General features: G+C 41.9%; 1 protein-coding gene across 3 annotated transcripts in view; it reads right to left on the bottom strand.

Moving 5' to 3' along the window:
- Positions 1-18,738, bottom strand: part of ubxn7 (UBX domain protein 7) — an 84,797-nt gene that overhangs the window by 12,790 nt on the left and 53,269 nt on the right. For all 3 annotated transcript variants that reach the window (XM_078209236.1, XM_078209235.1, XM_078209237.1), the window contains 4 exons: positions 14,579-14,725; positions 9,970-10,060; positions 6,289-6,416; positions 5,577-5,976 (listed from right to left, as the gene is read on the bottom strand). In XM_078209236.1, coding sequence (XP_078065362.1) covers positions 5,577-5,976; positions 6,289-6,416; positions 9,970-10,060; positions 14,579-14,725 — 766 coding nt within the window. The remainder of the gene's footprint in view (positions 1-5,576; positions 5,977-6,288; positions 6,417-9,969; positions 10,061-14,578; positions 14,726-18,738) is intronic.

Raw genomic sequence — 18,738 nt, 5'->3', positions numbered from 1 at the left:
TTTACTGTTTCTATGTCCAAGTGCTATAGTCACCAAAGTAGAAGGAACTGTGCTCTGGATTAACTTTTTCTCTCCCAATTGGCAGTGTATACTTTTGTATGAACTTCTATTAGCTTAATTTCAAGAAGTATTTGAATTTTTCCAGACATGGTCAGATGTCCATGTACATTTCCTGTTCAATCTTACTTCCTGTTGCAGTAATGTGCTGTTCAATTAAAGGTCTGACTATTGACTGATAATCTCACTATACATCACTCAAAATGCTTTCTGAAAATTTTTTGTCCATTTTGTTTCCTTCAGTAATTGTCCAAAATAAAAGTTTAAACAAAATAATTTCAAAGCAATACAAATTTCACAATAAAATAATCACATTTAGTCATATGGTAGAACAGAACTCAAGTATTGCTGAAAAAGAAACATTTTTGTCAAAGCTTTTCATCTTACACTCATCAGGACAATTTGCAAGAATACCAAATCTAAAAGGAACAACAATTTATACTGTATGTAGAGCATTGATTGGACTCTTACTGGCAACAGGCATTGCCATGGAGAATGCTCCAGTTGATGATGACTGACAGTTAACAGCCAAGCATTGTTTGAAATTTAAATCAAACAGCTTAATTTTGATTGGTCAAGGCATTGCCTGAGGAACGAACCAACGAATAGCTGCCACTTATTTTGTTTAGATGGAACAGCTGCAATGTGTACACATTCTGGCTGCAAGAAAGATGCCTTGTATTCTGATGAGTGCAACACAGAAAGTTGACAAAAAATGTCTTTTCAGCAATGATTACATTTACCACTATGTTTTACATTTGAAATCTTTATATTTGAATTTATTTGAGTGTCAGCCTTAAAAGCCTGGGCTTCAGTTGCATACTTCTACATCAACAATCATGATAGGGTTTTCAATCTCATGTATTCTGGGCATGTGCAGTTTGTAAAATTATCTCACATGCAATCTGTATGAATAGGAATTGGAGAAGTAGTGTGTTCTTACATTGTGAGGATTTGAGGTTTTTTTCGCTCAAAGACTTTGAAAGAAAAAAACGATTGAATTCTTTGAGCTTTGACTTCAGTTTTGTGATGAATTTCTTTAAATATTGATCTTTATTGTGAGGGGTACAGAGTGTAAAAGTAGGAACTTTTGCTGTAACTATACAGGACATTGCTGAGACTACACCTAGAGTAATAGGTATGGATTTGGTCTTCTTACTTGAGAGATATTGCATTAAAAAAAAAGTTTATTTATTAGTCACAAAGAAAATTACAGCACAGGAACAGGCCCTTTGGCCCTCCAAGCCTGCACCAACCATGCTGCCCGACTTAACTAAAACCCCCTACCCTTCCGGGGATCATATCCCTCTTCCCATCTCATTCATGTACTTGTCAAGGCGCCCCTTAAAAGTCACTACCATATCCGCTTCCACTACCTCCCCCAGCAACAAGTTCCAGGCACCCACCACTCTATGTGTAAAAAATCTGCCTTGTACATCTCCTTTAAACCTTGCCCCTTGCACTTTAAACCTATGCCCCCTAGTAATTGACTCTTTCGCCCTGGGAAAAAGCTTCTGACTATCCACTCTGTCCATGCCTCTCATAATCTTGTAGACTTCTATCAGGTCTCCCCTCAACCTCCGTCGCTCCAGTGAGAACAAACCAAGTTTTTTCAACCTCTCCTCATAGCTAATGCCCTCCATATCAGGCAACATCCTGGTAAATCTTTTCTGCACAAAGCCTCCACATCTTTCTGGTAGTGTAGCGACCAGAATTGAACACTATATTCCAAGTGCGGCCTAACTAAGGTTCTGTAAAGCTGCAACATGACTTGCCAATTTTTAAACTCAATACCCCGGCCGATGAAGGCAAGCCTGCCGTATGCCTTCTTGACTACCTTCTCCACCTGCATTGCCACTTTCAGTGACCTGTGTACCTGTATACCCAGATCCTTTTGCCTATCAATACTCTTAAGGGTTCTGCCATTTACTGTATATTTCCTATCTGTATTAGACCTTCCAGAATGCATTACTTCACATTTGTCCGGATTAAACTCCATCTGCCATCTTTCCGCCCAAGTCTCCAACTGATCTATGTCCTCTGTATCCTCTGATGGTCCTCATCACTATCCGCAAATCTACCAACCTTTGTGTCGCCCGCAAACTTACTAATCAATCCAATTACATTTTCCTCCAAATCATTTATATAACAAACAACAAAGGTCCCAGCACTGATCCCTGAGGAACACCACTTATCACAGCCCTCCATTCAGAAACGCACCCTTCCATTACTACCCTCTGTCTTCTTACAGGTAGCCTTACATTAACACTGCAATGAATGGTTAGCACTGCTGCTTCACAGCTCCAGGGGCCTAGGTTCGATTCCCGGCTTGGGTCACTGTCTGTGTGGAGTTTGCACATTCTCCTCGTGTCTGCGTGGGTTTCCTCCGGGTGCTCCAGTTTCCTTCCACAGTCCAAAGATGTGCAGGTTAGGTTGATTGGCCATGCTAAAATTGCCCTTAGTGTCCTGGGATGCGTAGGTTAGAGGGATTAGTGGGTAAATATGTAGGGATATGGGGGTAGGGCTTGGGTGGGATTGTGGTCGGTGCAGACTCGATGGGCCGAATGGCCTCTTTCTGTGCTGTAGGATTTCTAAGATTCTAAGATGAAGTTACTGTGAAAATCCCCTAGTCACTACATTCCGGCGCCTGTTCGGGTACACTGAGGGAGAATTTGGCATAGCCAATTCACCTAACCTGCACATCTTTGGACTGTGGGAATAAACCGGAGCATCCGAAGGAAACCCACACAGACATGGGGAGAATATGCAAACTCCACAGTGACCCAACCCAGGGATCGAACCTGGGTCCCTGGCGCTGTGAGGCAACAGTGCTAGCCACTGTGCCACCGTACCGCACCGTGCCTGCGTTGGAGGCAGGTCAGAGAAGATTCATTACGTCAATTCCTATGATGAAGGAGTTGCCTTACAAGGCAAGGTTGAGCATGTTGGGACTTTAGAAGAATGAGAGGTGATCAAAATTCTGAGGAGGCTTAACAGGTTAGATACTGACATTGTTCCCACTCTTGAGGGAATCTAGAACTCGGGCATCGTTTTAAAACAAAGGGGTCAAGGATTATGACTTGGGCGAGGTAGGAAAGTGAAGTTAAGGCCAAGAGCAAGGCAGGCATGATCTTATTAAATGGTCGAGCAGTTTTAAGGGGCCAAATGGTATATATCTGTTCCTATTTCTTATTCTGCTTTCCTATTATGGACTCCACAAAGTAAATACAGGAGATATATGAACAGTAGCAGCTTTTACTGTGAATTTATTGTTGATAGGTATGAGAGACAATGAAAAGCTGCCTTATAAGGAGTGGATTATTTTTAAATCCTTTAGTTGAATATATCTGTACACAGTTTAAAAATTGCTCAAGCTTGATTATTTGGCGGCACGGTAGCACAGTGGTTAGCACTGTTGCTTCACAGCTCCAGGGTCCCGGGTTCGATTCCCGGCTCAGGTCACTGTCTGTGTGGAGTTTGCACATTCTCCTCGTGTCTGCGTGGGTTTCCTCCGGGTGCTCCGGTTTCCTCCCACAGTCCAAAGATGTGCAGGTTAGGTTGATTGGCCAGGTTTAAAAAATTGCCCCTTAGAGTCCTGGGATGTGTAGGTTAGAGGGATTAGTGGGTAAAATAGGTGGGGGTAGGGCCTGGGTGGGATTGTGGTTGGTGCAGACTCGATGGGCCGAATGGCCTCCTTCTGCACTGTAGGGTTTCTATTTCTATGATTAAGAAATTTTAAAAAAGAAAACCTGGGAATTCAAAAAACAACGAACTTGGGGTTTTTTTTCATTTTGCTTGCTTATGGAAATTTGTGAAAACTGATTAATTGTTAAAGTTTATTTATTAATGCCGCAAGTAGGCTTACATTAACACTGCAATGAAGTTACTGTGAAAATCCCCGAGTCGCCACACTCGGGTGCCTGCTTGGGTACACCGGGTTGGGGGGCAGGCAATTTAGCATGGCCCAAGCACCTAACCAGCATGTCTTTCAGACTGTGGGAGGAAACTGGAGCACCCGGAGGAAACCCATGCAGACACGGGGAGAACTCCACACAGCTGTGAGGCAGTGCTGCTAGCAATTGTGCCATGCCACCCTAGGTGAGTGAATATCAACCAATTGTTCAATTTATGATTTTTCATCCATTTGATGCAGAAAGAATTAACGTGGCACCTCAGTTTTCCAAACGGGCCGTGGATGGGTCAAAAAAGTGGGGAGGGATGAGACTGGAATGTGTGCGGAGGAGAGGGACTGATGGTTCAAATGGAGCCTAATAGTTTGAAAGGATCCTATGGTAGCTCAAGTCCCAGTTTCCTAGATTTTCAATGAACTGAAAATCATAAGCCGGGGTATGTGATTTGTTGATGTGCAGTCACTTCTTAATAAGTTTACAATATTTCCACAAACAAAAAGTATCTCAAAAGATCAGTATTTTTTTATTCGTTCATGGGATTTGGGCATTGCTGGCTAAGCCAGCATTTTTAATGCATATCCCAATTCTCCTAGAGAAGGTGGTGGTGAGCTGCCTTCTTGAACTGCTGCAGCCCATGTGTTGTGGGAACACTCTCAGAGCCGTTAGGAAGCAAGCTCCAAGATTTTTGACAGTGAAGGAACGTTCATGCCTCCTTTCCAGTCTTGCACAGAAATCCCGAAATTACCCATTCCCTAGTCATGCAAGATCTACATCTTTAGATTATTTCTATCAGAATTGCAGATCCCAAGGCCACCTTTCAGAGTTCTCAAACCCGTGGACCACATTCTTGGTGATCATTGATCCCAGAACTACAAATAATATTCCAAGGCTCGAGAACGCTCTCCCCAATGTTCTTAGTTGCCAAGACACACAGATCCAGAATCTGGTTCTTTATTGCTAGAAATTCAGTCTCTAGTGTTTCTGCAAACCTTACAAACACATCCTGGAAGTTCACTTCAAAATGCAATGGTGGACCCCCTTCCCCCAGAGATCATAACCCAGTAACGACCAGAGTGCCTCAATATAGTATACGCAGGCAGTAGGGCTTTGATTACATTGACAACCTTAAAAAATCTCCAGCTTGCTTCACTGAGCGATGTCTGCTATCAAAATATCAGTTTACAATGTTTTTAAATTTTCTGTGTTTTAATAATGTAAATCTAGCAATTGAATCAAAACAGCAGTGTGAATGTCTTCTAGCTACACCAGGGGCACCAACATTCATGCTTTTCCCAGAGATCAAGAAATTTATTTCCTTCAAAGCCAAAACCTGGACAATATCAAAATATCAGGACAGTTTGAGTAGAAGATTACTCCTTAATTGATCAAAGAACTCGACATACACAGGATCATGAGGACAGCAGATAAAATGTAGCATCCCATTTTACATGCGACCGATCATTCAACTTCAAAGTAAGGAATGAAATTGTTGAAGGGAATCTACGCAAGAACTCACTTGTTGCTCAGTCTGTGTGTGATTTCATTTTTTATAAGTGATATACATACATACATATGTGAATCTAAGGAAAAACAGAAAGAAGTCCTTACCACTGGTATCAAAATAATCTGCTGTGTCTATCTCCTGCTGCTTTGTTGAGGTTGCTGCGTCTCCCCCTGATTGAATTTTCTCAGACATGTCTTTGTAGGAAAATTCCAAACCAGAGTCTTTCCCTGTCTCAGTCCTTTCAGTTAATTCCACACGTGTTTGTTTACAGCTCACATCCTTGCGAGGCGATGGTTTCTTTTTTGTGCTACTTTCCTCTTCCCGTTCTTCATCCGATCCATTGATTGAGATGAACCCTTCACTATCTGAGAACGCTTCTGCCTCTGACTCTTCGTCTGACTGATCCTCATTCTCTGGACTAGAGGACTCGTAGTGCGTCTCTTGTAGAGATGCCTTGATGGCTGCTTCTAGCTGGCTATCTTCGCTGGCATCAATTAAACTCTCCTAATGGATCAGGCGAAACAGATCAGCAATAAATATAGGCAGACCATACAACAGATCAAACAATTAAACTGTTGAAAAAAAATGATTCACCCAAAATTCCGAAGCACAGACACCAAGTGCTTCCTTTCCCTCCACCTTTCAGGTTGATGTTAAATTGGCCACCATATCCCTTAATCTGGCAACCCATATACATAAGGCTCCATGGAACACTATGTTTTTCTACCCTCAAAGCCCACATCAGGGTACTTGTAAAGGTGCATTGCCTTCAGTATACACATAAACAAGGTAGTATCTTCACCTCGGCATACTTACTGAACGCAGACGTTTCTTTGGTGGGCTACAGGAAAGTCCATCTAACAGACCATGCTCTGTTAAAAACCCCGTCACCTGTTCTAGAAAGGAATTCACATCCAAGTTGCGCCACTCAACTAGCTTTTGACCTGAAAAAGGGAATTGGTGGGGCAGATGGTGAGAAGGGAAGTGAGGGAGAAATATGATATTTGAATTTACTGACAATATTAAACAATAATTTTCCAGTGCAATGTGGAGAAATAGAAATATTTCACTTTCCAATAATACACCCAATTAATATTTGAAAATGTTTCCTTTAAGTTCTGCACTATGATAATTTATAGTTTGGTTACTTATCACCCTTCACATTTCTTTGATAAACAAAAAATGGATGCCAATCACTTGAAGAAACTGGCATCTTGGGAACTTGTCATAGTTTGCATTTCTCACCAAGGAAGATACTTTATTGCTTCCTAATAAATGTTTGTAACTTATTTGATAATAGTTAAATAAATGCATTTATAGAACTCGGAATTGCTGAACCTGCATGAGCCAAAATCTTCAAAAACAAATGAGGCACAGAATGAGAAGCTCAGTTCTATTTTACCCAGACAGTTTCTTAATGCAAATTTTTCAATCTTATGTCCCTACATATCTTACACACTGATCACACACACACACACAGACACCAGAATTCTCCTTGTGCCATCTATCGGTAGCCATTCATTTAGTCAATACACTCCTGGTCACTGGGATTCTCCAGCCACCTGGTCACCTGACTCCTTTCAAAACCTTCCACTTTGACTGTACTTCCAGTATCGCAACTCAGCCTTTCTGCTCTTTTCCCCACATTTGGTATCCATTGGTATGCAATAATTCAGATGCCCTCCTGTGCAAGAGGAGCATTAAATAAATGGAAGGTACTAACTGATAATTTGCTCAAACCTTAAACATTGGGTGGCACAGTGGTGAACACTGCTGCCTCACAACGCCAGGGACCCGGATTCAATTCCAACTTCGGGTCACTGTCTGTGTGGAGTTTGCACATTCTCCCCGTGTCTGCGTGGGTTTCCTCCGGGTGCTCCGATTTCCTCCCACTGTCCAAGAATGTGCGGGTTAGGTTGATTGACCATGCTAAATTGACCCTAGTATCAGGTGGATTAGTAGGGTAAATATGTAGGGTTATGGGAATAGGACCTGGGTGGGATTGTGGTCGGTGCAGACTTGATGGGCCGAATGGCCTCCTTCTGCACCTTAGGGATTTTATGGATTCTATGATTCACTCATTCCACCACTTCTATAAGAGACCTTGCAGAAAGTCACTTGTTGACATCACCTTCCAAACCTGCTATTTCCAATAGGATAAAAGCAAAATATTGCAGATGCTGAAATCTGAAACAAAAACAAAAAATGCTAGAAAATCTCAGCAGGTCTGACAGCAGATGCTGTCCACAGATTGTGCAATAACAGGTCATTGCTGTGCAAGGGTCACTTGATAGCTCTGTCAACGACATCTTCCATCACTTTGTTCATGATCGACATGATGGGACGGTAATTGGCCAGGTTAGATTTGTCCTTATTTTCCACATTGTCAGATAGAGGCGAGTGCTGTATCTGTACCAGAACAGTTTGGCTAGGGGCACAGCTAGTTCGAGAGCACAAGACTTTGATACTACTATTGATTGGGATGTTGTCAAGGCCCATAGCCGTCAGCTGTTTCTTGATATCATGTGAAGTGAATTGAATTAGCTTTTAATTTCAGATTTCATTAAAAAAATTGAAGTTAAATTCCACTAATTGAGATGCCACGGGATTTGAACTCGTGTCAGAGTTGGATCTTTGGATTACTAGTTGAGTGACATAACCACTAAGTTGATCCATCTAAGTGGAAGATAACAAGCATGATTCCTATCTCAAGAATCAGATTTAAATTTGTGACTGTGAAATTGTGTCAAAATTCAATGAACCCAGCTTAAGAAATATTAACGGTGCCTTAATCACATCAATAAAAAATGCTATAGGATCAACTTTATTTTTAAAAGCAGCTCTATTGATGAGATCCTCTTTTAAAAGGGGTTCTATCATATTCTATCCATATTCCAAGCAGTGTAGCAGAGTCACCACTGAAATACTGCAAGTACAAAACAGAAAAGTACTTCCATTCCAAGCCAGGTAAACAGTCGGCTGGTAATTTTTAAAAAGCACCACTATTTTAATTTGATTTTATTATTGTCACCTGTATTGGTATACAGTATTGTTTCTTGCACGCCATACAGACAAAGCATACTGTACAAAGGGAGGGAAAGGAGAGCGCACAGAGTGTAGTGCTACAGTCAGAGCTAGGGTGTAAAGAAAGATCAACTTAGTACGAAGTAGGTCCAGTCAAAAGTCTGACAGCAGCAGGAAAGAAGTTGTTTTTGAGTCGGTTGGTACGTGACCTCAGACTTTTGTATCTTTTTCCCAATGGAAGTCGGTGGAAGAGAGTATTTCCAGGGTGCGTGGGGTCCTTGATCATGCTGGCTGTTTTTCCGAGGCAGCAGGAAGCGTAGACAGAGTCAATGGATGGGAGACTGGTTTGAGTGATCGACTGGGCTTCGTTCATGACCCTTTGTAGTTTACTGCAGTCTTGGACAGATCAGGAGCCATACCAAGCTGTGATTTAGCTGGAAAGAATGCTTTCCATGGTGCATCTGTAGGAGTTGGAGAGAGTTGTAGCGGACATGCCAAATTTCCTTAGCCACCTGAGAAAGTAGAGACGTTGGTGGACTTTCTTAACTTTAGCGTCAGCATGGAGGGACCAGGGCAGGTTGTTGATGATCGGGACGCCTAAAAACTTGAAGCTTTCAACCATTTCTATTTCGTCCCCATTGATTTGGACAGGGGCATGCCCTCCACTACGCTTCCCGAAGTTGATGACTATCTCCTTCGTTTTGTTGACACTGAGGGAGAGATTATTGTCATCACAGCAGTTCACCAGATTCTCTACCTCTTTCCTGTACTGTGTCTCGTCATTGTTTGAGGTCTGATCAAAATGTATCATCAGCCAACTTGAAAATCGAGTTGGAGGGTAATTTGGCCATACAGTCAAAGGTGTATAAGGAGTATAGTAAGAGGCTGAGGACACAGCCTTGCGGAGCACCGGTGTTAATGATGATCGTCGTGGAGGAGGTGTTATTGCCTATCCTTACTGACTGCAGTTTGTGGGTTAGGAAGTCTGGGATCCAGTTGCAAAGGGAGGAGCTGAGCCCCCGGCCACAAAGTTTGAAGATGAGTCTCGTAGGAATAATGGTGTTAAAGGCTGAGACGTCGTCTATGAACAGGAGTCCAATGTAGGTGTCCTTGTTATTTAGGTGTTCCAGGGTTGTGTGTAGTGCCAGGGAGATGGCGCTTGCTGTGGACCTGTTGCGGTATGAGGTGAACTGTAGTGGACCCAGGCATTCTGGGAGTCAGGAATTGATTTGTGGCATGGCTAACTTTTCGAAGCACTTCATAATGATGGATGTCAGAGCCACTCACTAAGTCATTAAGGCTCGCTGCATGGCTTTTCTTTGGTACCGGGATGATGGTTGTCTTCTTGAAGCAGGTAGGTACCTCAGATTGGTATGAAGAGAAGATGAAGATGTCTGCGAATACCTCTGCCAGCTTGTCCACGCAAGACCTGAGTCTAGAAACTTTAGAAATTCTAAATGAAAGGTCACTTACCAGTGCGGGGATCTAGTATAGACACATAAGGGAAGTCTGAGAGCTGATAGAACTGGACGTAACGTTGCCCTTCTTCACTGTCATGGTATACCTGGAAAAGAGATTGACTGTCAAAAACGGGTAACACAGAGATTGTTCACTTGAAATAATTGCTAAGGTTCTAATGGGAAAAGGATAAATGGGTATTTCAGGCTGTAGAGAATAGCAAACATGTTGTTGTTAATTAATTAATTCACATGAAATCAAATAAGGAAAGTTATGCCAGGTAGTTATTTCAATTTCATTTCTGAATAATATTAGCTCAACAATTGTCTCCCAGGCTAATTATTTTATCTGAGGATGCTCAGATATTCACTGTGCAAAAGGCAATAGCATCTGATGAATGAGAAAGTCCTTAAATACGAGGGTAGGTGATCGATTTTTCAACTTGTCATTCATTTGCCAAAAAAGAATGCAAATTTTCTAACAGGATTAACTCTGCTTCTAAAATTAACCTGCTGAAATGTCAGTCTTCTTTTTCTGATGAATCCAAACGGTTAATGTCTGAGGATTTCTTCAAGTGTAGGTGTGAATCTTCATGGAGTTATTGAAATATATTTTTAAAAATTACATGGTTTGTCGAGTGGATCTTCTTATGGTTTGGGAATGGCTCTCAGTTTGAACACTAGTCTTGGTTGGGTTCCCCTTATATACATATCACATGCTTTAACAAAGAGGTTGTGCTGGAATCTTTGAATGGCATCAAGATAGATAAGTCGCCGGGTCCGGATGGGATGTACCCCAGGTTACTATGGGAGGCGAGGGAAGAGATTGCAGAGCCTCTGGCGATGATCTTTGCGTCGTCGATGGAGACGGGAGAGGTGCCGGAGGATTGGAGGATTGCGGATGTGGTTCTTATTTTCAAGAAGGGGAATAGGGATAGCCCAGGAAATTACCAACCGGTGAGTCTAACCTCAGTGGTTGGTAAGCTGATGGAGAAGATCCTGAGGGACAAGATTTATGAGCATTTAGAGAGGTTTAGTATGCTCAAGAATACTCAGCATGGCTTTGTCAAAGGCAGATCGTGCCTTACGAACCTGGTGGAGTTCTTCGAAAATGTGACCAAACACATTGACGAAGAGAAAGCGGTAGATGTGGTTTATATGGATTTTAGCAAGGCGTTCGATAAGGTCCCCCATGCAAGGCTTCTCGAAAAAGTGAGAGGGCATGGGATCCAAGGGGCTGCTGCCCGGTGGATCCAGAACTGGCTTGCCCAAAGGAGGCAGAGAGTGTGTATAGATGGGTCTTTTTCTAATTGGAGGTCGGTCACCAGTGGTGTGCCCCAGGGATCTGTTCTGGGACCCTTGCTGTTTGTCATTTTCATAAATGACTTGAATGAGGAAGTGGAAGGATGGGTTGGTAAGTTTGCCGACGACACGAAGGTTGGTGGGGTTGTGGATAGTCTGGAGGGATGTCAGAAGTTACAGAGGGACATAGATAGGATGCAAGACTGGGCGGAGAAGTGGCAGATGGACTTCAACCCAGATAAATGCGTAGTGGTCCATTTTGGCAGGTCGAATGGGATGAAGGAGTACAATATAAAGGGAAAGACTCTTAGTACGGTAGAGGATCAGAAGGACCTTGGGGTCCGGGTCCAAAGGACTCTAAAATCGGCCCCGCAGGTGGAGGAGGTGGTTAAGAAGGCGTATGGTGTGCTGGCCTTTATCAATCGAGGGATTGAGTTTAGGAGTCCGGGGATAATGATGCAGCTATGTAAGACCCTCGTCAGACCCCACTTGGAGTACAGTGCTCAGTTCTGGTCGCCTCATTACAGGAAGAATGTGGAAAAGATTGAAAGGGTGCAGAGAAGATTTACAAGGATGTGGCCTGGATTGAGTGGCATGCCTTATGAGGATAGGCTGAGGGAGCTCGGTCTTTTCTCCTTGGAGAGACGTAGGATGAGAGGAGACCTAATAGAGGTATATAAGGTGTTGAGAGGTATAGATCGGGTGGACTCTCAGAGGTTTTTTCCCAGGGTGGAAATGGCTGCTACGAGAGGACACAGGTTTAAGGTGCTGAGGGGTAGGTACAGGGGAAATGTTAGGGGGAAGTTTTTCACAGAGGGTGGTGGGCGAGTGGAATCGGCTGCCGTCAGTGGTGGTGGAGGCAAACTCAATAGGGTCTTTTAAGAGACTCCTGGATGAGTACATGGGACTTAATAGGATGGAGGGTTATAGGTAGGCCTAAAGGGTAGGGATATGTTCGGCACAACTTGTGGGGCCGAAGGGCCTGTTTTGTGCTGTAGTTTTCTATGTTTCTATGTTTATGCTCCAGTTCAGAATCAGAGGTAGAAAGGGTTATAAAATTAAGCGCTTTAGAAGTGCAAGTCTTTCAAGTAATGAGTAGAACGGAATTCAAATTGCTTTAACCCTATGGGCTGAAGGAAGAACATTGAATTTTAATGTAGGGAAGGTTCTGCCTATTAGAATAGAAGTGATAAAATATGAAGTTGTTAGAACAAACAATAAGTTGTCAAAAATAGAAAAATAAATAGTTTGGGTGCGTCTGAAAATTTGAAACCGAATTTAGAACTCAGTCATGTACTGGGATATTTTCATCAACAGAATAAATAAGCTGTTCTATCGCAAGTAATTCAACATTGAGAGCACATTCAGAGTATTGAATTACATAATCATAGAATCTTTACAGTGCAAGAGGAGGCCATTAGGCCCACTGAGTCTGCGCTGGTTCTCTGAAAGAGCATTTTACCTAACCCTGTAACCGTGCACATTCTTTGAATGGTGCTTTCAGCATTTTACCTTTAGAAGGATATCATGGGACTGGATTCAGAATGGAGCTGCGAGAATAATTCCCAAACTTAAAATTCAAAGAGAGAACGTTTCGAGTCTGGATGACCGTTCGCCAGAGAGGTTCTGACGAAGGGTCATCCATGCTTGAAATATTGGTTCTATTCTCTCTCCACAGATGCTGTCAGATTTGCTGATATTTTCCAGCATTTTCTGCTTTTGTTTCAGATTCCAGCATCTGCTGCATTTTGCTTTTACAGGACTGAACTTGTTTTCAAGAAATTATCAGGAGGCAGATCCATGCTTTTAAAACATGCTGAGAGAAATAAATAAATGTAGATATTTAGCATGAGCTGTAAAATTAACAACCTCAAACGTGGTGCCATTACGGTGAATTCCCGCTCCCTAAATCAGATGTGAATATTAAAGTCCCAAGTAAATAAGCTTGTACATTAATTAAGATTTTTAAAAATGGATAAACATCTGGTTAGGGATAGTTTGAGGAATCCAAATACAGTCACTCTCACATGGAAATGTCTGGTCAAGGAAAACAAATAATCTGCAACATTTAATAGGGAGAGATTAGGCTGGCAAATATTTGGAGTTATGATGGATTTTAACTTCGGGATTTTGAAGAGACTTTGTCAAATATTCCTCAGGAAAATAACCGCTGAGTACAAGGCACCATGGAGCAAACTATTCAGGGTGCGAAAGAAACACAGCAGAAGGCGTTTCCTGTGAACGGCTTTATTTTATTATCTTGGGCTTTATGAGATTAAATATTCAGTAAAGTTAGGAGCCAGCAGATTTTTCAACTCAAACAGGGCTGTGGACAATTTCATGCTAAAAACTTAAGTCACTATAAATGCATCATGTTAAAGGGCAAACAAATTAGCTTCTGCAATATTTAGATCAGATCCAAGCTCTGAAAGAAGAAAATGGAAATCAAGTGCCCTTCAAACAAAAGATTTTTAAGAAAGGGAAGTAGACCAGATCAGTGTGACAGATAAAAGGAAAAGGCAATGAAGATGACTTGATTTCATACAGCAAGGGGTCAACAAGCATCACATTTTCTGGGTCCCACCGACATTGATCTTTAAAATTTAAAAAAAACATCCTTGAAGCCAAATAGCTGAATTTTAAAAGTTTTGACCACTGGAACAACCCAACACTATACAAAGAACTATCACTAGAGAACTCAATCCATGGTGATAGATTCATCACTTGTTTCCAGGGGGGTGAACCAGCAATTGCACTGGATGCATTACATTCAAGATAGGAAAAATGAACACCAAAGTAATGATTTTGGGGGGGGGGGGGGGGGGGGGGGTGTAATACAGGAGCGAATATCAGAGTTAGAGAGGGAGCAAAAACACATAAACAAAATGTCAAAACAATTGAATAATTACCAAAGTTGAAGTGGGCAAATATTTCTTTTGCTGCACTTGCATTCAAAGAATCACCAGGGGTGTGGTGCATGGAGGAAAACTGGGCAAGCAGCATCTACATACAAAACAGGTCCTGCCTGATTTCCCATATGTAACAGATGGAAGATTGGGTGGGCTCTTGTAAACTCATGATCCCCCTCTGGCCCGGTAACCAGCCAAGTGTAAGACAAACATCATGTCACAGCAAATACAAACGAAATAGATGGAAGAAACCATCCATTTAAATGTGCATTCATTTCACTGGACCAAAATTTACTACTAAGTGAATTACTATAATTAACATGGTTCAATAGTTTCTTGCATTTCACCAGCAATAGTGTACTGAACATTTTTCACTAAAAACTGTAGCACCAACACTTGCCAGCCTCTTGGTACCTGCCAAAAGATGAAGTGCTCTCGAATGATGGTTTTCACAGCCTCATTGCTCCAAACATCACGATTCAAACACTGGCAGGCAAAGTCTTGCACATTTTGAATGTTTACCATTAACCACTTGTTCTGCAGCTGTCCTGACTCCTTTGCCTTTTCAAAGAGAGAAGATATGAATGATTAGAAGATTGTAACTTCATGGTTTGTATTAAGTGCTGAGCTGTATCTTGTACTGGAAATGAAATTGTTTTGTGAAAAAGGAGGCATCCACAGTATCTTGGTCATGCCTTGCTACAGTTCTTTTTGTGCTACTAGCTTGAGAAAATCAAGCAATAGACTTTTCTCAGAAATAAATCTACACTATTTACTAGACTTTAGAATTGGCTGCTAAAGGCTAATGGCTTTTTGGGCTGTACATGACAATTTATTATAATAATCAGTACAATACTGTGCAGCATTCTACTGAAGAGCAGATGTAGACTTGGTGAAGAAAACAAAATTAATAATCACTTAATTAAGAAAAGCCAACATGGATTTAAGGGCAAATCATGTTTAACTTGGGGAGGCACAGTGGTTAGCACTGCTGCCTCACAGCGCCAGGGACCCGGGTTCAATTCCGGCCTCGGGTCACTGTCTGTGTGGAGTTTGCACATTCTCCCCGTGTCTGCGTGGGTTTCCTCCGGGTGCTCCGGTTTCCTCCCACAGTCCAAAGATGTGCGGTTAGGTTGATTGGCCATGCTAAATTGACCCTAGTGTCAGGGGATTAGTAGGGTAAATATATGAGGTTACAGGAATAGGGCCTGGGTGGTTGGTGCAGACTCGATGGGACAAATGGCCTCCTTCTGCACTGTAGGGATTCTATGAACTTGTTTAGGATTTTAAATGAGGTAACAAAGAGGGCTGATGAGGGTAATGTTGTTGCTGTGCTGTACATGGATTTCCAAATGGCATTTGGTAAGATGCTGCACAGCAGACTTGTGAGCCAAGTTAGAGCTCATGGGACAAAACGGACAGTAGCAACATGGATACAAAATTGGCCAAGTGACAGGAAACAAAGAGTAGTGGTGCACGGCTGTCCTTGGATGAAGGGTTATAGTGGAGTTTGTCAGGGATTCCTGCCCTTCCCAATATCTATTAATGTTAATGGTTTGACAAGTGGCAGATGAATTCAATGAGCAGGAGTGAGAGTGATTCATTTTGGTAGGAAGAACATGGAGAGACAATATAAAATAAAAGGGTACAACTCTAAAGAGCAGAGGGACCTGAATGTATATGTGCATAGGTCATTGAAGGTGGCAGAACAGTTTGAGAGAGAATTTAATAAAGTATAACGTGAAAATATCCCTGGTGATTTTGCTTTAGTTCATAGGAAATGCAGATGAGTTTATGGGAATAGTTATTGTGCTGGCAGAAGAGCAATATCTGTAAATCCTGAATTAAAATAAAAGCCAGCCAACAAATAAGAAAGGAATCAGGCAAACAGGTGCCAGTTTTAGTAATAACTATGATTGAGCTGCTATACAAATTTTAGAGACACAGAGCCATTTTTTTTTGTAAAGATGGGCTCCACATTAGGGGCAATCAACAACCTTCCCCTGGGGAAATCAAACTAAAAGTGCCATGCGGTTTAGTAAATGTCATTTATAATTTGCTTATTACCTGAAGTTGTATATTAAATAGCACAGGAGGCTCCAGAGCAAAACAAAATAAAGTTTTCACTTATGAAGTGTCACATCATGTTTTAAGTGCCACTTAAAACAACGCAGTGCAAAGACTGTTATGTAGGAGCTGGCACAGAAGTTGCATGTCCTCAAGCTCTTTTGTCTGAATTTCCCTCATGTACTAGCCTTGAAAGACAAATCAAAGTGGTGCCTTCCTCAGGATGATGTTTACTTGATCGGGTCATCTGTAGCTGACAGAGAATCTGGTCAAGGACCTCGGAAGAACTCAATTTATTTTGGTCCTGTTTGCATTGTTTCATTTTCATGTAACCCAAGAGTCCTTAGGTTCATTATATTTGTCTTATTTGCTTTTCTTCTATTATCACAAGGCAAATGTGTCCTATCAATCCAGTAAGAACTGAAATGCCAGGTGGATGACACATCTCAGTCTCCTCTGGAGGTTCCTATTATAACAGATGCCAGTCTCCAGGTAATTCGATTCACACGACATGATTAAGAATCAACGAAGAGCACTGGATACAGCAGGGATCCTGACATCATCCCAGCTGTTATGCTGAAAAATTGTGCTCCAGTGATAGCCACACATTCCTGGGCAAGATGTTCCAATGCAGCTGCAACATTGGCATCTACCCGACAAAGTGGAAAATTGCCCAGGTACGCCCTATCGACAAAAAGCAGGACAAATCCAATCCAGCCAATTACTGCCCATCTGTTTATTCTCAATCATCATCAAAATAATGGAAGGTCTCATTGACGGATGTATCAAGCAGCTCAGTTTGGGTTCTGGCAGAAACACCTGACTCCAGATCTCATTTCAGCCTTGGTCCAAACGTGGACAGATGGATGAGAGTGACTGTCCTTGACATAATAGCAGTATTTGACCGATTGTGGCATCAAGGACCTTTAGTAATATTGAAATCAATATGAATCGGGGGAATACTCGCCACTAGTTGGAGTCATAACTAGCACGAAGAAAGATGATTGCGGCTGTTGGTGGTCAATTATCTCAGCCCCAGGATATCCCTCAGAGTAGTATTTTAGGCTCAATCATCTTCTGCTGATTCAACAATAACCAACCCTCCATCAGAAGGTCAGAAGTGAGGAAGTTTGCTGACGATTGCATCTTGTTTAGTTCTATTCGCAACTATCAGATCATGAAGCAGTCAGTCCCCACATGCACCTGAACAATTGTCAGGCTTGGGCTAAGTAGCAAGTAACATTTGCGTCACAGATCTGCAAGGCAATGACTATCAACAAAAGAGAACCTAACCAACTCCCCACCTTAACAAATATGATATTAATATCACTGAAAACCCCATCATCTATATCCTGGGTCAGCACCATTAACCAGAAAATGAAGTGGACTTGTCCTATAAATAGTGCGGCTACAAGAATAGGTTAGACGTTGGGAATTCTGCGACAAGTGATTCACCTTCTGAATCCGCTTTCCATCATTTTCAAAGGAAGAATAAGGTACGTGATGGAAATACTCTCCCCACTTGCCTGGGACGAGGTCAGTTCTAACAACACAAGAAGCTAAACACCAATCAGGACCAAAGCAGCCTGCTTTATTGGCATCCCATCCAACACTAAATATTCACTGCTTCCACCATCTCTGCACCATGGTTGCGGTGAATAACATCCATTAAATACAGTACAACAAATTGTCAAGGACCCTTCACCAACACCTCTCAAAGAAGCGATCTCTATGACCTAGAAGAACAAGATACAGGTGTCGGGGAATACCGCCAACAAATGCAAATACCCTTCAAGCAGGACTTGCAATATTACTGGGTCAAAATTTGGAACTCCCTACCTAACAGCATTTCTAATGTACTTACCCCACACTGCCTGCAGCACTTCAAGGTGGTGACTCACTACGACCCTCTCAAAACGATGGCAATAAATACCAGTGATGTCCACATCCTACAAACATGTTTTTTACATCTGGAAGGACAAATATCATTCCTATTTCGCCACATTTGATCCTGACTTTTTTTTAAATTGAAAAATCTGGGGAAAAGGCCAAGGCTGGTAGTACAGGACTGGAAGTTGGAAATAGTACAGTAATATAAGATAAATCAAAAATGGGACAAAAATCATTGAGAAGTTTGGATTATAAAAACTTGAAGATTAAAGTAAAAGAAAACAGACGGAGGTAAGGAGCTCCAGAGTTCTGCAAAAGAATGAACTGGCACAGAATCCAATGTGATAAGGAAGGATGCAGCAAACAGAAAGACATAGAAGGCTGAGAGAGGATGGACAGTAAGGCGATAGGACCATACAAAACAAAGAATTTACATTTATATAGCGCCTTTCAAATTCTCAGAATTCCATCTTTTTTTCCCATCTTATTCAGAAGTACCATAAGATCTGTGTTCAAGAGCTATATTCAAGCCTTGAATGGATGCAGACTTTGCAGGGAATTAAACTTGTGTAGCGTTTGTCACAAACAACAAACTTGTCAGTGGGAAGTTTTGGTAT

The sequence above is a fragment of the Mustelus asterias genome, chromosome 3, assembly GCF_964213995.1.
Source record: "Mustelus asterias chromosome 3, sMusAst1.hap1.1, whole genome shotgun sequence".
NCBI classification, from domain to species: Eukaryota; Metazoa; Chordata; class Chondrichthyes; order Carcharhiniformes; family Triakidae; genus Mustelus; species Mustelus asterias.
Note: the sequence above shows the minus strand (reverse complement) of the source record. Positions and strands in the feature narration are given on the sequence as shown.